General features: G+C 39.1%; 7 protein-coding genes across 8 annotated transcripts; 2 read left to right on the plus strand and 5 right to left on the minus strand.

The window, feature by feature from the left end:
- Positions 1-231: 231 nt before the first annotated feature.
- LOC138135717 (aldo-keto reductase family 1 member B1-like) lies at positions 232-1,621 on the minus strand. The gene is made up of 4 exons (XM_069054546.1): positions 1,428-1,621; positions 901-1,380; positions 497-852; positions 232-449 (listed from the first exon to the last, which is right to left on the minus strand). The coding sequence occupies exons 1-4, from the start codon at positions 1,494-1,496 to the stop codon at positions 401-403; spliced, it is 954 nt and encodes a 317-aa protein (XP_068910647.1). The 5' UTR covers positions 1,497-1,621; the 3' UTR covers positions 232-400.
- Positions 1,622-1,689: 68 nt separating this feature from the next.
- On the minus strand, positions 1,690-3,331 carry LOC138135714 (aldo-keto reductase family 1 member B1-like). Its single transcript, XM_069054543.1, has 5 exons — positions 3,127-3,331; positions 2,514-2,798; positions 2,272-2,466; positions 1,866-2,221; positions 1,690-1,813 (listed from the first exon to the last, which is right to left on the minus strand). Exons 1-5 carry the CDS (start codon positions 3,199-3,201, stop codon positions 1,768-1,770), a joined length of 957 nt encoding a protein of 318 aa, XP_068910644.1. The 5' UTR covers positions 3,202-3,331; the 3' UTR covers positions 1,690-1,767.
- A 524-nt stretch (positions 3,332-3,855) lies between these two features.
- Positions 3,856-5,267, minus strand: LOC138135716 (aldo-keto reductase family 1 member B1-like). Its single transcript, XM_069054545.1, has 5 exons — positions 5,107-5,267; positions 4,696-4,980; positions 4,450-4,644; positions 4,044-4,399; positions 3,856-3,997 (listed from the first exon to the last, which is right to left on the minus strand). Exons 1-5 carry the CDS (start codon positions 5,176-5,178, stop codon positions 3,952-3,954), a joined length of 954 nt encoding a protein of 317 aa, XP_068910646.1. The 5' UTR covers positions 5,179-5,267; the 3' UTR covers positions 3,856-3,951.
- Positions 5,268-5,779: 512 nt separating this feature from the next.
- On the plus strand, positions 5,780-7,773 carry LOC138135712 (aldo-keto reductase family 1 member B1-like). Of its 2 annotated transcripts, none has more exons than XM_069054539.1 (6): positions 5,780-5,938; positions 6,001-6,099; positions 6,147-6,431; positions 6,979-7,173; positions 7,227-7,582; positions 7,637-7,773. In XM_069054539.1, the coding sequence occupies exons 1-6, from the start codon at positions 5,864-5,866 to the stop codon at positions 7,680-7,682; spliced, it is 1,056 nt and encodes a 351-aa protein (XP_068910640.1). In that variant the 5' UTR covers positions 5,780-5,863; the 3' UTR covers positions 7,683-7,773. The 2 variants fall into 2 exon arrangements, with proteins under 2 accessions (XP_068910640.1, XP_068910641.1); XM_069054540.1 differs by having other exon boundaries at positions 5,789-5,938; positions 6,023-6,099.
- Positions 7,774-7,977: 204 nt separating this feature from the next.
- On the minus strand, positions 7,978-9,635 carry LOC138135715 (aldo-keto reductase family 1 member B1-like). Its single transcript, XM_069054544.1, has 4 exons — positions 9,297-9,635; positions 9,063-9,242; positions 8,535-9,014; positions 7,978-8,484 (listed from the first exon to the last, which is right to left on the minus strand). Exons 2-4 carry the CDS (start codon positions 9,132-9,134, stop codon positions 8,080-8,082), a joined length of 957 nt encoding a protein of 318 aa, XP_068910645.1. The 5' UTR covers positions 9,135-9,242; positions 9,297-9,635; the 3' UTR covers positions 7,978-8,079.
- Positions 9,636-9,775: 140 nt separating this feature from the next.
- Positions 9,776-11,394, minus strand: Sou (required for meiotic nuclear division 5 protein souji). The gene is made up of 5 exons (XM_069054538.1): positions 11,215-11,394; positions 10,569-11,123; positions 10,247-10,515; positions 10,039-10,193; positions 9,776-9,992 (listed from the first exon to the last, which is right to left on the minus strand). The coding sequence occupies exons 1-5, from the start codon at positions 11,348-11,350 to the stop codon at positions 9,929-9,931; spliced, it is 1,179 nt and encodes a 392-aa protein (XP_068910639.1). The 5' UTR covers positions 11,351-11,394; the 3' UTR covers positions 9,776-9,928.
- An 81-nt stretch (positions 11,395-11,475) lies between these two features.
- LOC138135710 (NHL repeat-containing protein 2) lies at positions 11,476-14,152 on the plus strand. The gene is made up of 4 exons (XM_069054537.1): positions 11,476-11,816; positions 11,868-12,034; positions 12,085-13,149; positions 13,260-14,152. The coding sequence occupies exons 1-4, from the start codon at positions 11,606-11,608 to the stop codon at positions 14,025-14,027; spliced, it is 2,211 nt and encodes a 736-aa protein (XP_068910638.1). The 5' UTR covers positions 11,476-11,605; the 3' UTR covers positions 14,028-14,152.
- Positions 14,153-15,079: the final 927 nt, after the last annotated feature.

The raw sequence follows: 15,079 nt of genomic DNA on the forward strand, positions 1-15,079 counted from the left end.
TACATAACACGGTATTTATAGGTATCTTTTATTTTTGTAAACAGTGGCGTCGCATAACATACACAAACAAGTTTTTAGCGACCAACAAAATATTTTTCGATAGCCTTCAGTAATATTTGTCTTACAAATTTTATCTTATCAAGTCAGTTTCTGCATATCAGAAACTGTATTAAATATGGATCACGCTATCAACGAGTGCATAATTTTTTTTGTGTTAATAATTCACAAAAACTGCTTTAAGTGCATTTTAATGGTATGGTTACCGATAGGTGCAGTAATTATGTAGTCAATTTAATACATTTTGTGCTAAATTCTTATCACCAACAAATGCATCAACTGTTTGCAAACGAAACAATTTTTAAAATATTTATTACAAGTAAAATATTGTATATTTGATTTTTCAGTATTCGTCACGTTTGGTGAAGGGATAGTCTGGGTGATCCTGCGCCCTAAAATCAAAAGTATCACTTGTTGACCACGAGACTTTTCATCTTACTCTTCATATGCGCAAAGTCGGGCGTTGCAATTTAACGAACTGATCGTCTTCACCTCGTCCTTCTTCAACTCGAAATTAAAGATATCTATATTCTCCAGGAGCCTTTCTTTATTTATACTTTTTGGAATCGGTATATGCCCTCTTTGGATCTGATACCTCAGCACAATTTGCGCCGGCGTTTTCTCGTATTTGTCTGCAATTTTCTTCAATTTAGAATCGGCTAAGAGCACTCTGTCGGTTGGTTTGGCCCATGGTCTGTCCGCAGAGCCTAACGGACTGTAAGCCATCAGCATCATTCCTTTAGATTCTAGAAAACTGGACATTTTGATCTGCGTCAAGTAGGGGTGGCACTCCACCTGGAGGAAATGTTCATAGATTTTGACAAGCACACGGGAGGATCTCACTTGATTCGTCACCGGAAGTACTTTGGCGGACTTGAGCAGCCTGTCTAGTTGCCTTCGGTTGAAGTTTGACACGCCGATGGATTTTGCCAGGCCCTTTTTGTATATCTGTTCCATCGCCTTCCACGTGTCTAAGAAGTCGACGTCGCTAAACAAGAACTTACCGTCTTCGCTTAAAGGAAACAGATCTCCGTCTTCCTGCAGGGCGAAGGGCCAGTGGACCAGATACAAGTCGATGTAGTCGAGACGCAAATTGCTGAGGCTAGATTTGAGAGACGGTTCCACCAAGTCTGGACGGTGGAAGGTACTCCACAGTTTGGAGGTGATGAACAAGTTTTCTCGCTGGATGTTTCCTTGCGAAATTTTTGACGCGATTGCTTCACCTATTTCCTTTTCGTTGTTGTAAACAACAGCGGTGTCGATAAGGCGATAACCGATATCGATGGCATCCTTTACAGCTTGCCCCACTTCTGTAGGTTTAGCCTAAACAATATAATAACAAATATTTGCAAGCAAGCCTGAATAGCTACCTTCCAAGTTCCTAGACCGAATGATGGAAAGACTTCCCCGTTGTTGAATTTTATCATTGGCACGCTCATTTCTAAAGAACACTTAATTCCTTCAAAGTAAAGACTCAACACGAATGTGAAATTTTTTATAACATTTTGGACGACTCACAGAAAATTCATTTTTTTCTGATTTAGACGTTAATTTTGACAACAAAATTTCTGACACCATTGACATTGTTCCAAACAAATTTCAGAATACGTAAGTGGGAATAAAAAACTCGTATACTGATGTACTTTATTCAATAAAGAATTTAACAAAATATATATTCAAATAACTTGACAACCAGTTTTTCTTTAATACTCAAAATTCGGCGTTAGCAAAAGGATGGTCCTTGTGGGTGACAGCACTGAAAAAATAAATCAATAAACAAATCGAGAGGATATGAAACAACACCATACTCGACGTAAGGACAGATTCGTCCGTTGCAGTCGAAGGAATTTATCAACTCTATATCTTCGGGGGTCAACTCGAAGTCCCAAATTTGGAAATTCTCTTGGATTCTGGATTTGGTAACAGACTTGGGAATCGTGATGTGCCCTCTTTGCACTTGATACTTCAGGACAACTTGCGCCGGAGTCTTCTTGTACTTCTCTGCGATCTTCTTAATTTTCTCGTCTTCCAAAAGAAGGGGGTCGTCCGGTTTGGCCCAGGGTCTGTCAGGAGACCCCAACGGACTGTACGCCGTAATGGTGATACCTTTGGTCTTGCAAAATTCAGACAACTTCAGCTGGGCCAAATAGGGATGACACTCGATCTAGAAAGAAGATTTTAACAAACATTTTGCAATTTTTGGTGCCAACGCACTTGATTGGTCGCCGGAATAATCGTCGCGCTCTCCAGGAGTCTCTCTATTTGAGGTTTATTAAAATTTGAAACGCCAATCAACTTGGTTAGACCTTTCTTGCACACTTCTTCCATAGCCTTCCAGGTGTCGACGTAGTCGACGTCGCTGTACGCCGTCTTCCCGGACTCGTCCACCGGAAACAGTTCTCCACCTTCCTGTACAAATTGATTGCATTGTGGACACGTCAAGACTGTAGACAAACCTTCAGAGCGAACGGCCAGTGGACGAGGTAAAGGTCAAGGTGTTCAAGACCCAAATTGCTGAGTGTAGTTTTGAGAGCCGCTTCGACGAGCTCCGGAGCGTGGAAAGTGTTCCACAATTTGCTCGTGATGAAGAGATCTTCCCTCTTTACTACTCCTTCATCGATTTTTGCTTTGATGCCTTCACCCACTTCTTTTTCGTTGCCGTAGACGTGAGCGCAATCGATGTGACGATATCCGATGTCAATCGCGTCCTTCACGGCTTGCGTAACTTCGCCTGGTTTCGACTAAATAAAAAAAATATATATAAGAGGAAGTTGCGAACGATACGCCAATGCTTCGACCTTCGCCACACTCCTCCTACCTACGACTCTGCTAATTTGTTTAATCAATTTTTGTGGGAGCATCGACTAATAGAGATGCAAAACTATCTTAAATCTTACTACAATTGTTCAGGTGCAGCCAACGCGGACATCCGCATCTATTCTTGCATACATAAGAGAGTTGTTTATTGGACACTTCCGGTTTAAGTCAAGTTAAAATTTAAGCAGATGCGACAACAATCTGAGTTAATGCGGGTCGAAGAAAGATACAAATCTTTATTTATATTTATACCTTCCATGTTCCCAAGCCGAAAATAGGAATGGAACAGCCAGTGTTGGTTTTGACACTTGGAACTTTTGCTGACATATTTTATGTGTGTTGAAACAATTGCAGAATTGGACTGATTGGCTGTAACAACGACAACTGTGTATAACAATAAACGAGGCTACTACAACGATTTGCAGCACAAATTGTGCCAATGTAAAGGTCGTCAGGAGTGGAATTTTTAGCAAACGGCGCATATGCGGGGGTTTAAACCTACAGCGTACACGCATGCGACATGGTAGTTGCAGAAAATGAAAGAAAAGATCGAATATCAATATTTCTTTTGTAACTAGCGTGATTATGGGATTATCTTTATCGCTTTATTAACTAGATTGGTATGTTTCAGATAAAGATATTAGAATGATCTTCAAACAACTTGATATTTTATTCATAGCGAAATTTTATCAATAGCAAAGTTCGCCATAAAACTTATTCTCTTGTTGAAGTTTTTTCTTGTCACACTACTTCCTTTTTGTTCTAATCTGATAAACGTGTCCACCTTCTTATGGTCCATCAATTTTTTGATTTTTGATTTTGATCAAATCCTGTCAAAACTCTTCTTGTCTTGAGTGATTTATCAGATAAATAGATAAAAAAATACAAAACAAACAATCACTTTTTCTTTACCAGTTCTGGAGATTTGCTTAAAAGTACAACTTGACGTGGTTATGTGATAAAAAAAAAAAAACAAAGAAAATAGATAGAATATTATTTATTTGTATAGAATGCACAGTGGTTTATCACACAGAAGCATGCAAAAAGTTATTTATGACAAACTAAACGATCTTAAATCTAGTACTCGTCCTTGGTGAACGGATGGTCTTTGTGGGTGAAGGCACTGAAAAAAAAAATTAACAATCGTCTTTTCTTTTCAAAAGACTTACTCAGCGTATGGACAAATTCGGCCGTTACAGTCGAACGTGTTGATCAACTGAATGTCTTCGGGGGCCAACTGGAAGTCCCAGATGTCAAAGTTCTGCTTAATCCTCGACTTAGTGACAGATTTCGGAATGGTGATGTGTCCTCTTTGCACTTGGTACTTAAGGACAACTTGTGCTGGCGTCTTGTTGTACTTGTCCGCAATTTTCTTAATTTTTGGGTCGTCCAAAAGTTGTGGATCATCGGGTTTAGCCCATGGCCTATCGGGAGACCCCAAAGGACTGTACGCCGTGATAATTATATTTTTGGACTTGCAAAATTGGGTTAGTTTCATTTGGGTCAGATATGGATGGCATTCGATCTAAAATAAATCAGGTGACGAAATCTGATTTTTTTTCAAAATTAACTGACTTGGTTCGTCACTGGAGGAATTGTGGCGTTTTCTAGAAGGCGCTCGATTTGTCTTTTGTTGAAATTGGAAATACCGATGGACTTAGTTAGACCCTTCTTGCACACTTCTTCCATAGCCTTCCAGGTGTCGACGTAGTCGACATCGCTGTAAGCTGTTTTTCCATCTGCATCCACAGGAAACATGTCACCATCTTCCTACAAGAAGCGAGTGTCACCAGGTCCGTTTTTACTCCGGTCCTTACAAACCTTCAAAGCAAATGGCCAATGGATCAGGTACAAGTCGAGATATTTCAGTCCCAAATTGCTGAGGGTAGCCTTGAGACCCTTTTCGACCAAATCTGGACGGTGGAAAGTATTCCAGAGTTTACTGGTGACGTATAGATCATCCCGCTTTACGACGCCTTCGGCGATTTTTGCACTAATAGCTTCACCGACTTCTTTTTCGTTACAGTATGCATAGGCACAGTCGATATGGCGGTAGCCGATGTCGATGGCGTCCTTCACAGCTTGGGTCACCTCACCAGGTTTTGACTGAAGAAGTTAAGGAAGTCGATGAGTTAACGAGTCAATTTTTTTTTTAAGTAAAAAGTGAAGAAATAATAAATAGTAGATACTTTAGCTATTTGTGCAATAAGTTAGGAAAATATATTGTTATACCTTCCATGTTCCTATACCAAAAATAGGATACGATTGACCGTTGTTAAACTTGATTGTTGGAACCTTGGCCATTTTTTAAATCTGCTCGTTCGCTTCACCGGCACTTCGACAACTGAAGGATAACACAAAGCTGGTAATCATTTATACGGAATACTTTACTCCCAGTAGGCTATAGTGTGTTTGCGCACCAGCAGATATAGATTTGGGAGGGACAAGATTAAAATCATAAACATGTTTTTGTTATATAATATTTGTTTATTAAACATTGAAATAAATCACATACACGATATCTTACTCAATTGTAAAGTCAAGTTAATTATATTTTAAAAATAAAAATCATTTAATGAAATTTAATAAAACCGCTCTTTGGTAGGTATCACAATATTTTTTTTACAAAAGACAGTTTCTCGTTAGGGGTGCACCCTAATTCTAATATTGTCTTAAACCATTTAAGAGTAATTTTTGTTGTTTGTTTCGCACAACATTTTTTATTTATCGCGTTTGAGGAGGTACTTGAGACGTGAAAATCTGGTGTGCGTCCAAGATCGTGAAATTTTGATTAGTACTGGAAAAAACCTGCCATGTACTAAATAAATACACAATGTTGCGCGATAAGCATAATAATTACATAAAATATAGTATTGCGCTAATATCAATATTGTCAATCCTAAAATAAAGAATTACATTTTCGCGGTTAGTTTTAAAATTGACATTTGTCAAATGGAAAAACAATACAAACAAAGAAGTGTCACGTGTCATGTTTGTATTTTGCCGGTTCATACAATTTTGTAATTATTCCACTAACACTTCAAAAGTGAACTTAATTAAATCGGTGAGTATCAAATAGATAAGATAAATAGGTATTTATACTAGAATTTAAATTGAAATGAATAGTTTTATGTTCAACCTCACATAGGAACCATGTCGAAAGTTCCTAGAGTAAAGTTTAACAACGGTCGGGAAATCCCGATTTTTGGATTGGGGACCTGGAAGGTAACACTAATACTTTGTGTAATATTTATTCAACAAATCAATTACAGTCAAAACCAGGTGAAGTGCGTCAAGCTGTCAAAGATGCCATCGACATTGGCTACCGCCACATTGACTGCGCCCACGTTTACGGGAACGAAAAAGAAGTCGGGGAGGCCCTCAAAGAGAAACTTGCTGAGGGGGTAGTAAAACGTGAGGACATCTTTGTCACCAGCAAGTTGTGGAATACTTTCCACAGACCTGATTTGGTCGAGGGCGCCATCAAAAAGACCCTGTCTGATCTGGGGTTGCAATATGTTGATCTGTATTTAATCCACTGGCCTCTTGGGTACAAGGTAAGTAATATTGTGGGATCAAAGAATTATGTATTAAAGTGGTTTATAAATAAAAGAGTGATAGATAATTCCATGATGGAAGAATTTGACACAGATAACCTCTGACAGATCACTTATATTCAGATTTATTTTGAAGGTTGTAGAAAATTCTTTATCTATAATGATTGTGTAAGTTTTTATCTTAAAAAAAAATACGTGCAGATTTTTTTTTCGATAACGCATACCTACTCAATCAAATAAGAATAACGCTATAGTGAACTGGATTTTTCCATAATGAGTTACACAGGCGTAAAATGACTAATCTGAGCCAGAAACGTGCAGAATATTTTTAATAGCAACTCAGCCAAGTACCAATTAAGCACGAATTATGTTTGTTTTTTTCCCAATTAATTAATCCTAAAATACGTAACAATCCTACTAGCAGAAATAGTTGTTTTTTATGATTATCGCCCCTGTTACGTATGTCATCTTGTTTTTTTTAACGCGATACGAAAGGTCTCGAGTTTAATTAAAAAGATAAAGAATGGCGCCTTAAACACCGTTTTAGGAAGAGGGTCAGCTTTTCCCTACCGACGCTCAAGGCAAAATCCAATTCAGTAACGTCGATTACGTCGACACCTGGAAAGCCATGGAGGCGGTGGCCAAAAAGGGTCTTGCCAAATCGATCGGTTTGTCCAATTTCAACAAGCGACAAATCGAGAGAATTTTATCGATTGCAACCATTCCTCCAGTCACAAATCAAGTAAGTTTGCGACTTGCAGGAAAATAAAATGTCGCAACAGACAATAATTGTAGGTCGAGTGCCATCCTTACCTCAATCAGAGCAAACTGATTGAATTTTGCAAATCTAAGGGTATTACAGTGACGGGTTACAGCCCATTGGGATCGCCCGATAGACCATGGGCCAAACCCGAGGAACCCCAACTGCTTGATGACGCCAAATTGAAAGAGCTCGCTCAAAAGTACAAAAAGAGTCCGGCTCAAGTTCTTTTGCGCTATCAAGTCCAGAGAGGGGTTGTCACCATCCCTAAATCAGTAACGAAATCGAGAATCCAAGAGAATATCAGCATTTTCGATTTCGAGTTGTCGCCCGAGGATGTCAAATATCTGGATACGTTCGATTGTAATGGACGGTTCTGCCCCATGACAGCGTAAGTCTTTGATTAATCGCACAAAGCTCAAAAGAGTGATTTTTTTGTTTCCAGGGGATTAGGCCATCAACATCATCCTTTCGAACACGACGAATATTGATTTCACGTTGTTAATATCTTGTTGCAGTCAATATTGTTTTCATTACAATGTAAGATTATCTAAGCACTATTAATAAACAGGGAGCACTTTATTAATGTTTGCTTTATGTTGATCGTTTTAATAACCAGGAGATAAACATGTCGATGGTAACGAAATCACTTAAATTTAGCTTTAAAGGCGTCATCACCGCGCCACTTCCGTCATATTTCGAAATGAAAAATGAGTAAAAGGGGATTCATAAATTGAACTGATCCAAATTTGTAGTCATTCAACGTGGTTTAAATAAAACGAACAGTTTAAGTGTAGTAGGTAATACTTCATTTAAACAGCTATGCTCACAGATCAATTTTCCAATGGAAAATTTGCTTTACTTATGGTTTTTATTTGTATTTATTCGTTAAAATTCTACACCTTCGAAGGGGTAGTGCGGCAGCCCCTTGAGTTCGTCAGCGCTGACCGCGCGCCCGTTGCAGTTGAAGCTGTCTACCACGGCCATATCTTCTTCGTTCAGATTAAAATCGAACACGTCCAGATTCAGTTCGATACGTTTCGGATTGGAAGATTTGGGAATCGGGATGGTGCCCAGTTGTATCAGATATCGCAGAATGACCTGCGACGACGATTTGTTGTATTTCTCTCCGATGGTGATGAGTTTGGGGTCGTCCAACTTCAAGACTGGATCGCCGGGCTTGGCCCAAGGTCTTGCCGGCGACCCAAAGGGACTGTACGCCGTGATGTGGACGCCGCGATCCGTACAAAACTTGATCAGCTTTTTCTGATTCAAATTCGGAGTGACTTCGATCTAAAAAATATTACGTAAGGTTTGTGTCGAGCTCTAGAACGGTAAATTACTTGATTCATGGCGGGTTTGATGGTGGCGTTGTCCAAAACTCTTTGTACTTGCGCACTGTTGAAGTTCGACAGGCCGATGCTTTTCGTTAAACCTAATCTGACGCACTCTTCCATCCCCTTCCAAGTGTCGACGTAGTCGTAATCGATGCCGACGGCGTCTTTGAAGGGGAGGTTGATGTTCAACTCTCCTTTGATTCTCTGCGCCACCGGCCAGTGGATCAGATACAAATCTAAATAATCCAGTCCGAAATTTTCGAGCGACTTTTTGCAAGTCGGGGCAACCTTTTCGGTCTCGTGGAAGGTGTTCCACAGTTTAGTCACGACGAAAAGTTCTTCTCTTTTGACGGTTCCGTCGGCGATTTTCTCCCTAATTGCTTCTCCTATTTCTTTCTCGTTGCCGTAAAGCATGGCACAGTCGATGTGACGATAGCCGACGTCTATAGCATGTTTGATCGCATTTTGTACTTCTCCAGGCGCAGACTACACACAAGAATTTAAGAGGTTGGAGTACGAATCCTTGCGACTTACCAGCCAAGTCCCCAAGCCTAATTGCGGACATTTGTGGCCGTTGTTAAGAGTTACTAACGGCGCCACGACCATTGTGCAAAAATGTCTGAGTAACAATTCAAGTGACTTAAACCACTTTTCGGCGGTCCCAACAATACTCAGTTTACTAATTATATTTACCCAATGCAGCGATAGAAAAATCTAAAAATAGATGCGATAAATGATTTAAGAAGATTGGTTGATTTTATTACTTACGTTTGCTTATCGGTTTGAAAATTAAGTCACACTTTAGCACTTGTTTGTTACTCCTCGTAAAATTGAGAATGAAAGAAATTGCATTTGTCTTGCTCACATAATAATTGGTAGGTAATGAATAGTGGCGATAACTATTGCATGATTAATTTTCAAGGACATATATTACACGTGCTCTTAACAGATTGTTTAAAAAATATTAATCAGTTTATTGAGTTTACCTTCAGTCCTTCACGTAATAATTTTACGATGTCTTCCGGTAGTGACACGCAATTGTTTTAATCGCAAGTTGTAACTTGAAACGTAAATACGTACATGTCTGACCACAACTTAGACTTCAAGGAATTAATCATTTTTATTAGGGAATTGTACACTATTATCCATCATTACTGTCGCGCTCCTTGTATTACTGGTTGCAGCGCTATTGTAAAAATTTTTATCACGAGTTATCCAAAAGGTTCGACTGATAAATGAATGTCAAATGAAAAATCTGGACTAAGTATATTAATCTATGTCAGTTGAAGAGATCACAATAGAACACAAACCAAATAAATACCATTAACAATCATTAGAAAAACATAGGTAATATGTAAAAAATGTGAGTAACAATTATTAATAACATCCGCTTATAAACTTTAAAAATATATAAGTCTCGCGTCTGACGGACTCTGTTCAATTGGGCAGTAGGGGCATTTCATCCTGCAAAAAAGTAATGTTTGAAGGTCTCAACAAGAAACACTCTTACTTATTTCCATTGCACAATTTATTCAAAGCATCTCTGGAAATCACGTGGCCGCAATTAAGTCTCATTGGCGGATTGTTTTGCGTCGATTGCTGCCTCAAGATGGGACAAGCGAACATTGAATGATATCTTCCGTCATTACCTAAGTCAATTTCGATCTGAAACGTTGCAAATTAATTTCGTTTCTGTTTTTGAAATCAAGCTGAAATACCGGTAGTTCATCTTTTCCGTTCCATATTCCTGTGACTTGTCTCTGCATCATGACTTGTTTTATGTTAAGCAAAGCGGGAATAGCCGCACAACCGGCGTTAATACAAGTACCAAGAGGGCTGTTGACACTTACTCCCAACAACTGACAAGCATCATGAGTGAAAAGCTCATAAATTTCTATCCACATTTCTGAGTCTAATAAGCAACTATATGGGGAGCTTCCAATGCCATTAGGTACATATAGAAGCATACCCATTAGGGTTTGAATGTCTGTCAACAAGAGAATGAATAAAAAATAAACACAAATCCAGAGTGACAATTACCTTTTTCATGCCTAAGCACAAATTTCCTAAAATGAATCCTAGCATATGATATAGCGTCTGTTTGATGGGAAGCACCTTGTTTTAATAACTCTATGAATTTTAACCGATGTAACTTGAATTCTAATGAAGAATTTTGGGCTTCAAGAGAATCATGGTGGGCAGTGGCCCAAGCCAGAGCTGGTTCCAAATCTTTGTTCTTAAGGCTGTCAAGAATGTGATTGAGTTCTGTGAAAGGCTCTTTGTTGTGAACTTCTGGGGATATATCAGCGTCAGAGACCAACGCGTCCGCAACATCTTGCATTCCTTGTCTGTATAAATGCTGGCAGATCACTTTGTTAATTAAATTTATTTTTTCCGACGATGCGAACACATCCTCGCGACTAGTAGCTGCGAAATCGGCCACGAAATTTCGATCTATAGCTTTACCGACTTTTGAGACGGTACTGTGCAAATCGCGATGGTCTGTCGTGAGTCTGGACACGGTTTCTTTTACTTTTCCCATGCATTGTCTTAATATGTCTATTTGAACATTCGTTAATGTGTGATCTTCCGGAGCTGGAACGTGACGGTCCCGGTAATTATTGTATAATTAGAACTCTTTGTTTGTGTTGGGGGGAATGACTGACAGTTTGTCAGGCTGACTTACCGCTTTCTAGATCTGTTTTTAATCGATCGATGTGGGTTATCAGGTCGTTTAAAATTCGTCCCGTGTTTTCATTTATATCACCGAATTTTGATAATACTCTGTCTATTTCTTTTTCAACAGCCAAACAAGCATCCATATTTACCTTTTTGCACACTGTCACTGACAGAACTGTCAACTGTCAACCACCAGAAAACAAAAAGTCACCATATTCACGAGATAATTGCTGGTTGCATACCCTCATTATCACATTCCGATTAATTTTATTACCAAATTTATATTTTATTACGACGAGGCAACGTCAAACACGGAATTTTAATAAGATAGGTTTCGCTCGAGGTGTCGTGACACAACCAGAAAGTGAAAATCAGTTTTATCAGTGATTTATTAGTTGATGAAATTACTAGTTCGTTTAGCGCCTACCAAAATTTTTTTCAGACGGTTTTTTCGGTCTTTGAGAATGGATTCGGACAGTGAAGAAGATATGTTACATTATTCTCATCAAAAACTGTCGAGTTTGATCCACAAAAAGAGTAATAAAAACGCTGCGATCAAGGAGTATCTGGAGAATTTAAATTATCAGCCCGTCAAAGACTTCACACCAGGTATTCAATTGTTTTGATTCAACTGTCATAACCTCACTTTTATTCTTGAAGGTTTGGAATGGTTCAATGTTTCTGAGCCTCTCTCATTTTCCAAGCACCTCAAGGGTAAAATTGTCGTTTTGGATTTCTTCACCTATTGTTGCATCAATTGTATGCACATCATCCCCGATTTGCGCGCAATAGAAAAAGAATTTTCTGTCGAAGATGGTCTAGTTGTGGTAATATTTTTTCCAAAGTTTTTAGTTCAGTCACGATTTATTTTTCACAGATCGGTGTTCATAGCGCAAAATTCGAAAATGAAAAAGTATCGTCGAATATTCTAGCGGCTGTGCAACGCTACAATATTGGCCATCCTGTAGTCAATGACTCAAATTCTCAAATGTGGAAAAACTGCGAGGTCAATTGTTGGCCGACATTGCTTATCTTGGGTCCAAACGCAATTCCCATTGTAATGTTGATGGGCGAAGGTCACAAAGAAAACATGCAGTTGTACATAAGAGCGTCTTTAGAATATTACAAGTCAAAAAAACAGATTTCTAACCACCAGATACCTTTCAAGTCTGCCTATCACTTGCTGCCGGATTTGAAAGGTCCGTTGTTATTTCCCGGAAAAATTACCAATTTTGTTGGCGAAAACCATCAAGAAATCTTGGCGGTGTCTGATACGGGGAATAACCGAATTCTAATTTTAAAACCCGACGGAACCATTTTACACCAAATCGGTAACGGCAAGATAGGTTTTCGCGACGGCACCCTAACAGACTCCGAATTCTATGCTCCGCAAGGGGTTGTTTTCAAAAACGAATCCATTTTATTCGTCGCCGATACAGAAAATCACGCCATCAGAAAAATTGATTTGTCAAATAACACCGTCGAGACTGTTGCCGGGACTGGTACTCAAGGTCACGATAGAGTGGGCGGCAAGCTTTGGCGGCAACAGGTCATCTCCTCACCTTGGGACTTGTGCCTGTATAGAACCCCAGATATGGACATGACCTTCTATCCCGACGGTAATCCTCCGATCAGGGAAGTTTTGATTGTTGCGATGGCGGGAACACATCAGATCTGGGCGTTGTTCTTGGAGGACACGGTCTGGTGGAAATGCAAAAAGTACTCTGCCGGGACTTGCCTGTGCATCGCTGGCTCTGGAAGGGAGGAAAACAGGAATAATGCGTACCCTCAGTCTGCCGGGTTTGCACAACCGTCTGGTCTGGCTTTGTGCAATAAGAACAAAGAGGTTTATATTGCTGACAGCGAGAGCTCTAGCGTGAGACGCTTGTCTCTAGTAGATGGAAAAGTTACTCCGGTTGTTGGAGGTGATAGAAATCCCAATGTAAGTCCCAAATAAAAATTGAACATATGCCCTATCGCTTCTTTCATTTTTTTTTATTTACTCATCTGGAAGAGAATCCGATTGGATCTCTGATTTGATTTTTTTTGTAGAATTTGTTTGCTTTTGGAGACAAGGACGGCTCTTTATGTGAGGCCAAACTACAGCACCTTCTCGGTTTAGCGATGTCTAAGGACGAAGAGGTGGTATTCGTGGCCGACACGTATAACCACAAATTGAAAAGGGTCGACGTCGCTCAAAATCTGGTAACAACAATCGCCACTCCAGCAACGGACACCATCGACGGTAAAGCGGTCTCGTTCAGCGAACCAGCGGGTCTGTGTGTTTCTTCAGACGGTAAAAAGCTATACTTGGCTGACACTAACAACCACAGTATCAAGATTTTAAAACTGAACGCTAATTATTCCATCAAATCCGTTAGCAAATTAGATTTGAATTTGTCGGAGAGCACGTCTAGAAACGATCAAGTCAAGCATCAGATTATCGAGAGTAAAGCGATCACGGTTAATAGTCAGGGCGGGAAATTGATCTTCGACGTTGGAATAGAATTTGCTAATGGGTTGAAATTGACGGAAGAAGCGCCGCAAAGCTGGCATGTTAGAGTGCCTGACGTGACTTGGTCTTGCGTGCCAAGCAGCGGTGACAACTTGAGGAGTGTAGATGTGGTTGTTAGTGTACCAGGTGGTAACGATGGTAAAATAGATTTTATTTTTGATTTGGTGACATGTACTGTTGAGACTTGCTTGCCTAAGAGTTTTGTAGTTCAGATACCAGTTCAATTGAGAAGTAACGGGACCACCAATACGGATACCAAGGTAAGGGTAGTTTTGGACCCAAATAATATTGAAGTGATGATTTAGGTATCTGATATTTTATATATACTGCGGACGCTTCTATTGCTAGCCCAAATGTTGTAGAATTTGTTACCAAGAGGGAGAAAAAAATATTTGTACATTGTAATAAAAATTACATTATTTATTATGTGCACACCGCATTTTATTGGTCTGGTTTTTTCCAACCTTGCCACATCCTGTCTTATCTAACTAATGACGGTTTTATTAATCAAGTTGCAAAAACGTGAAGATAAAAATGACGCTCAATACATGAAAGTCATATGTACTTTTTTTCACGAATTTGCAGATTGATTAAAAAGGGCGTAGCCCGAGTTAATCAAGCAAATAAGTGAAAAAAAGAGACTTTCATAACGTGTTGTACACACTATTTTTTTGCATATCGATGTAAGTTGAGAAATTCGGTCTAAATGGATTTATGAAAAAATACAAAAAAAAGGTATGCTTTGACAATCATCTCCAAGGAGATGGAATAAAATGGTGCAAAACAGTACTACTTTCACTACGACTTTTCGTGTAAAAAAGTGCTACTTTCACTACGATTTTGTGTGTAAAAAAGTGCCACTTTCATTACGATATGCAAAAAAAAATTATTCTTGAATATACCCACGCAAACTGAAGAAAACGGAGCCTAAAGAGTAGATTTTCTTAAGTAGCTGAAACACCATGGATATTATAAAAATTATATTCAGGGCATTTCACGAGTGATAATGAGCCCAGCGGGATAGAAAATGCAATCCACAATACATTGGAACGTAAACCTGGACATGTATTATGGGTTGCATTTTATATTCCGCGGGGCTCATTTTCATTCCTGAAATACCCTGTTTAACTCTTACCGAAATTGCAAAGCCGTAATTCAAATCCAATATTTCGCCCCACTTGAGAGCTTTTACTGGTTTGAGGCTAATGGTCAAAATAATACACAAGAGTTTTTTATTGTTGTGGTTCCATGTATACCAAGGGTTGGAGAAAAGAACTTGTGAAAATTTGTCAGTCTGAAAAATATTTCAAGAATTTCCTTTGACTGCAAAAAAAGTTTTTAAGTGGGACATACTTCT

Source organism: Tenebrio molitor, chromosome 7, assembly GCF_963966145.1.
Source record: "Tenebrio molitor chromosome 7, icTenMoli1.1, whole genome shotgun sequence".
In the NCBI taxonomy this organism is placed as follows: domain Eukaryota; kingdom Metazoa; phylum Arthropoda; class Insecta; order Coleoptera; family Tenebrionidae; genus Tenebrio; species Tenebrio molitor.

Bases quoted from the DNA above. Each gene is read 5' to 3' on its own strand.
- LOC138135717 (XM_069054546.1), bottom strand. From the start codon at position 1,496: ATGAGCGTGCCAATGATAAAATTCAACAACGGGGAAGTCTTTCCATCA. The intron at 1,381-1,427 runs GTAGCTATTCAG...TATATTGTTTAG, and splicing joins TCGGTCTAGGAACTTGGAAG to GCTAAACCTACAGAAGTGGG. The intron at 853-900 runs GTGAGATCCTCC...CATTTCCTCCAG, and splicing joins TACTTCCGGTGACGAATCAA to GTGGAGTGCCACCCCTACTT.
- LOC138135714 (XM_069054543.1), bottom strand. From the start codon at position 3,201: ATGTCAGCAAAAGTTCCAAGTGTCAAAACCAACACTGGCTGTTCCATT. The intron at 2,799-3,126 runs GTATAAATATAA...TTTTTTATTTAG, and splicing joins TCGGCTTGGGAACATGGAAG to TCGAAACCAGGCGAAGTTAC. The intron at 1,814-1,865 runs GTATGGTGTTGT...TTATTTTTTCAG, and splicing joins CGAATCTGTCCTTACGTCGA to TGCTGTCACCCACAAGGACC.
- LOC138135716 (XM_069054545.1), bottom strand. From the start codon at position 5,178: ATGGCCAAGGTTCCAACAATCAAGTTTAACAACGGTCAATCGTATCCT. The intron at 4,400-4,449 runs GTCAGTTAATTT...GATTTATTTTAG, and splicing joins TTCCTCCAGTGACGAACCAA to ATCGAATGCCATCCATATCT. The intron at 3,998-4,043 runs GTAAGTCTTTTG...TTTTTTTTTCAG, and splicing joins CGAATTTGTCCATACGCTGA to TGCCTTCACCCACAAAGACC.
- LOC138135712 (XM_069054539.1), top strand. From the start codon at position 5,864: ATGTTTGTATTTTGCCGGTTCATACAATTTTGTAATTATTCCACTAAC. The intron at 6,432-6,978 runs GTAAGTAATATT...ACACCGTTTTAG, and splicing joins ACTGGCCTCTTGGGTACAAG to GAAGAGGGTCAGCTTTTCCC. The intron at 7,583-7,636 runs GTAAGTCTTTGA...TTTTGTTTCCAG, and splicing joins CGGTTCTGCCCCATGACAGC to GGGATTAGGCCATCAACATC.
- LOC138135715 (XM_069054544.1), bottom strand. From the start codon at position 9,134: ATGGTCGTGGCGCCGTTAGTAACTCTTAACAACGGCCACAAATGTCCG. The intron at 9,015-9,062 runs GTAAGTCGCAAG...TCTTGTGTGTAG, and splicing joins TAGGCTTGGGGACTTGGCTG to TCTGCGCCTGGAGAAGTACA. The intron at 8,485-8,534 runs GTAATTTACCGT...AATATTTTTTAG, and splicing joins TCAAACCCGCCATGAATCAA to ATCGAAGTCACTCCGAATTT.
- Sou (XM_069054538.1), bottom strand. From the start codon at position 11,350: ATGGATGCTTGTTTGGCTGTTGAAAAAGAAATAGACAGAGTATTATCA. The intron at 10,516-10,568 runs GTAATTGTCACT...TCTTGTTGACAG, and splicing joins TGTGCTTAGGCATGAAAAAG to ACATTCAAACCCTAATGGGT. The intron at 9,993-10,038 runs GTAAGAGTGTTT...ACTTTTTTGCAG, and splicing joins AAATTGTGCAATGGAAATAA to GATGAAATGCCCCTACTGCC.
- LOC138135710 (XM_069054537.1), top strand. From the start codon at position 11,606: ATGAAATTACTAGTTCGTTTAGCGCCTACCAAAATTTTTTTCAGACGG. The intron at 11,817-11,867 runs GTATTCAATTGT...TTATTCTTGAAG, and splicing joins CGTCAAAGACTTCACACCAG to GTTTGGAATGGTTCAATGTT. The intron at 12,035-12,084 runs GTAATATTTTTT...TATTTTTCACAG, and splicing joins TCGAAGATGGTCTAGTTGTG to ATCGGTGTTCATAGCGCAAA.